The following is a 3253-nucleotide window of genomic DNA, read 5'->3' on the forward strand; positions in this document are numbered from 1 at the left end:
ATCCCCCGTTCGCGCCTGCAACGCCGCCGCCCCGCGCCCGCACCCGCACCCCAACACCGCTGCCTCTGCCCTCCTCTGCTACAACCTGACATGGATCCATCGATCTAGATTCCAGTGATGCCCCGCCACCGGCCGACCACCCACCACCGCAGCAGCACGTCGACGCCTCTAGGACACGCCGTCGGCCAACTTTGCCCTCCTTTTCTCTCTCTTCCTTCGATTAGGCATGGTCAAGCACTCGCGCCGGCGAGGCCTCTGCCTTCTCCGGGAGCGGGATGGACGGCAGCCTCGGGCTCGACCGCGGCCGGCAACGGCGGCCTCTGCCTCGACCAGGGGCAGGACGGGCGGCGGCCTCGGGCTCGACCGCGGTCGGCAACCGCGACGGCGGTCTGTGCCTTAGCCCGGGACAGGATGGGCGGCGGCCTCTGGCACGACAAGTGAGCCGAACGGAGGGAGGAGCGACGCTGTGGGGAAGGCTGGGTACGTCTCGCCGGAGTGTGCCGGTCGTGAGGGAGAGAAATATGTGGGGAGGAAGGGGAAGAGATAAGACGTGTGGCTTACAGGTGGGCCCCCGTCCACCTCAGCAAGTCAAACACTGACTAGGCCTAGTCTTCGCCACATCAGCCCCGATAGACAGGTCCCACCTGTCAGTTTTGCTATTAGTCACGGCTCAAGTCTGTATCAGTGCAATTTGTTACTCACTTGCCACTGAAGTGGTGGTTTTTTGTGATTTTTGACAAAAGCGGTAGTTTTGGAGTATCCTTGCCACAAATGTGGTGGCTTTGAGCAATTTACTCTTTCCATCCCCTCTTCTCCGTGCGCCAATTCCCTTTTCCTTTTCCATCCCCTGCTCCGCTGCAGCTGCCCTGCTGCTTCCCCTCCCCCTCCTCGCCGAGGCGCCTCACGAGCGCCGCGAGGGAGGTGGCTAGTACGGCGAGGCGTCGCGCCAGCACGAGCGCCGCGAGGTCAAAGGGCAGCAGCAGGCAATACGTCGAGGCGCAGCAACCGCACGGGCTCCGTGAGTTCCAGGGCCGGAAGCAGCCAATACGGCGAGGCGGTGCCTGTCTGGCGGCCGTACGGCCTCCGCCGCGTGCGCGACCTTGCTCCTGCGCCTCCTACCCGGGCTGGACCTCCCCCGTGCGTCGTCCCCACCCGCATCACCAAGCTTCCCAACAGCGTCCGCGACTCCGCGTCGCCTCCGAGGATGTCCAGGTACTACCCACCCCCCCTCCCCTCTTCCTTCCGATGAGTCCATGGCTGACAGCGGCACCGTCTCCGAGCTCACGAACACCTGGATTTGACAGGGAGCAGCACAGGGATGGCGAATTTGGCTGCTCTGCTCTGATGATGCCGTCAGAGCACAACTTGCTCGTTTTCAGCATGAGGAAGAAGATGATCTAAATGTTTTGGAAGGACTAATCCAGTGAGGATGGTGGACAAGAAAATATAGAAGGAATGTGTATGTCAAAACTGAAGAAAAGCAGACCACCTTGGTGGCTCTGTTCTCACAAAGAAGATTGTTTACTGTTCCACACAAAATCGGATTTTTGCCAGCAACTCATCCACCTTGGTCTCATCTTTCGTTGACGACGGAGCATCACGTAGCAGTATCTCTGCGAAAATCCATAGAAGTATCGGAACCGGCTGTGGATATGGGAAAAAGAAAATCCCTAAAATGCATCTCTGAAACAATGGCATTTTTTTAGTGAATGAACTAAGAATAGCAGTTCATTTATATTCTGTAGGGGGATAGCAGGTGCCACTGTTCCAGAATGTACTAATTCTCTGAAAATTGATTTGTTTCTGTAGCAAGTTGTCGTATGAATTTCAAAAAGGAACTATTCTCTGAAAATTGTTTCATATTTCTGTAGCAATTTATTGTATGGATTCTGAACACTGTTCAAGGAAATCAGCAGCTGCCATTGTTCGGAGAATGAGCTAATTCTCTGAAAATCGTTTTGTTTTTCTGTAGCAAGTTAATGTATGAAAAATGAATTTGTTCAAAGAAATCAGCAGCTGCCCTTATTTTACATCAGTTTACCCCCTCTGAGTAGAAAGGAACAACTCATTTCTCTCGCTACTCCTAATTTTGTGTTGTGCTTTTGTGTAGAAGGAGGAATTGATTCTCAGACCACAAAAACAACAGAACAACAGGGATGATATTCAGGTTTACATATCTCCATAGAGAAACGGAACCGGTTGTGGATGTGGGAAAAAGAAAATCCCTAAATGCATCTATGAAACAATGGCATTTTTTCAGTGAATGAACTAAGACTAGCAGTTCATTTTTATTCTGTTGGGGGAATCTATTTTGGACGAAATTCTGAACACTTTTCAATGAGATAGCAGCTGCCACTATCTCAAGAATGTACTATTTCTCTGAAAATCGCTTTGTTTTTCTGTAGCAAGTTGTCATATGAATTCTGACAGCAAACTGTCATTTGTTCAAGAAGGAATTATTTTCTGATTTTTTTTGTATTTCTGTAGCAATTTATTGTATGAATTCTGAACACTGTGCAAGGAAATCAGCAGCTGGCATTGTTCAGAGAATGAGCTAATTCTCTGAAAATCGCTTTGTTTTTCTGTAGCAAGTTAATATATGAAAACTGAATATTGTTCAAAGAAATCAGCAGCTGCCATTATTTTTACATCAGTTTACCCCCTCTTAGTAGAAAGGAACAATTCATTTCTCTCGCTACTCCTAATTTTTTGTTGTGCTTTTCTGTAGGAGGAGAAATTGATTCTCAGATCACAAGAACCACAGAGCAGCAAGGGTGATATTCAGGTTGACATATCTCCATAGACAATCTAACCTGTACAGGGATGAGTAAGAGATGAAAAACTTCAATTGAAAGCACCGCAAAGGTATATAAGCAATGGTAACATCATTTGAAGAACATCCCTTTCCTCTTTTTTGTTCGCTTCAAGCTTCTTTCTCACTCTGAATTTTCCATATTTTTCATTCTGTGGCAGCCCAAGAATAGTACAAATGGGCTCGACATTGGTTGAACATAGGGTTCTTGGCCTGAGCATGCAAGTGTATGGCCGGGTAAATAAGTACGTGATTAATATGTTGGAAAAAGCAGTAATGGTCGAGCAAAATGAATAGGATAGACTCAATCTTCTCCCACAAAGTTACTGGTCAAGATACTATATCGAATGTGACATTGCTGTAAGTACAAACATAAATATGGGCAGACAATACTCTCTTTTTTCCATTCAATGCTCTGTTCTTTTTTGCGCCCCCCCCCCC

At 48.6% G+C, this 3253-nt stretch overlaps 1 protein-coding gene across 1 annotated transcript in view; it reads left to right on the forward strand.

Annotated features, from left to right (window-relative positions):
• The window catches only part of LOC123139252 (uncharacterized), a 5973-nt gene extending 3938 nt beyond the window's left edge, over positions 1–2035 (forward strand). The window contains exons 2-3 of the mRNA XM_044559049.1: positions 744–1212; positions 1305–2035. Coding sequence (XP_044414984.1) covers positions 744–1212; positions 1305–1401 — 566 coding nt within the window. The 3' untranslated portion in view covers positions 1402–2035. The remainder of the gene's footprint in view (positions 1–743; positions 1213–1304) is intronic.
• The last annotated feature ends 1218 nt before the right edge of the window (positions 2036–3253 follow it).

This window comes from Triticum aestivum, chromosome 6B, assembly GCF_018294505.1.
Source record: "Triticum aestivum cultivar Chinese Spring chromosome 6B, IWGSC CS RefSeq v2.1, whole genome shotgun sequence".
NCBI lineage: Eukaryota > Viridiplantae > Streptophyta > Magnoliopsida > Poales > Poaceae > Triticum > Triticum aestivum.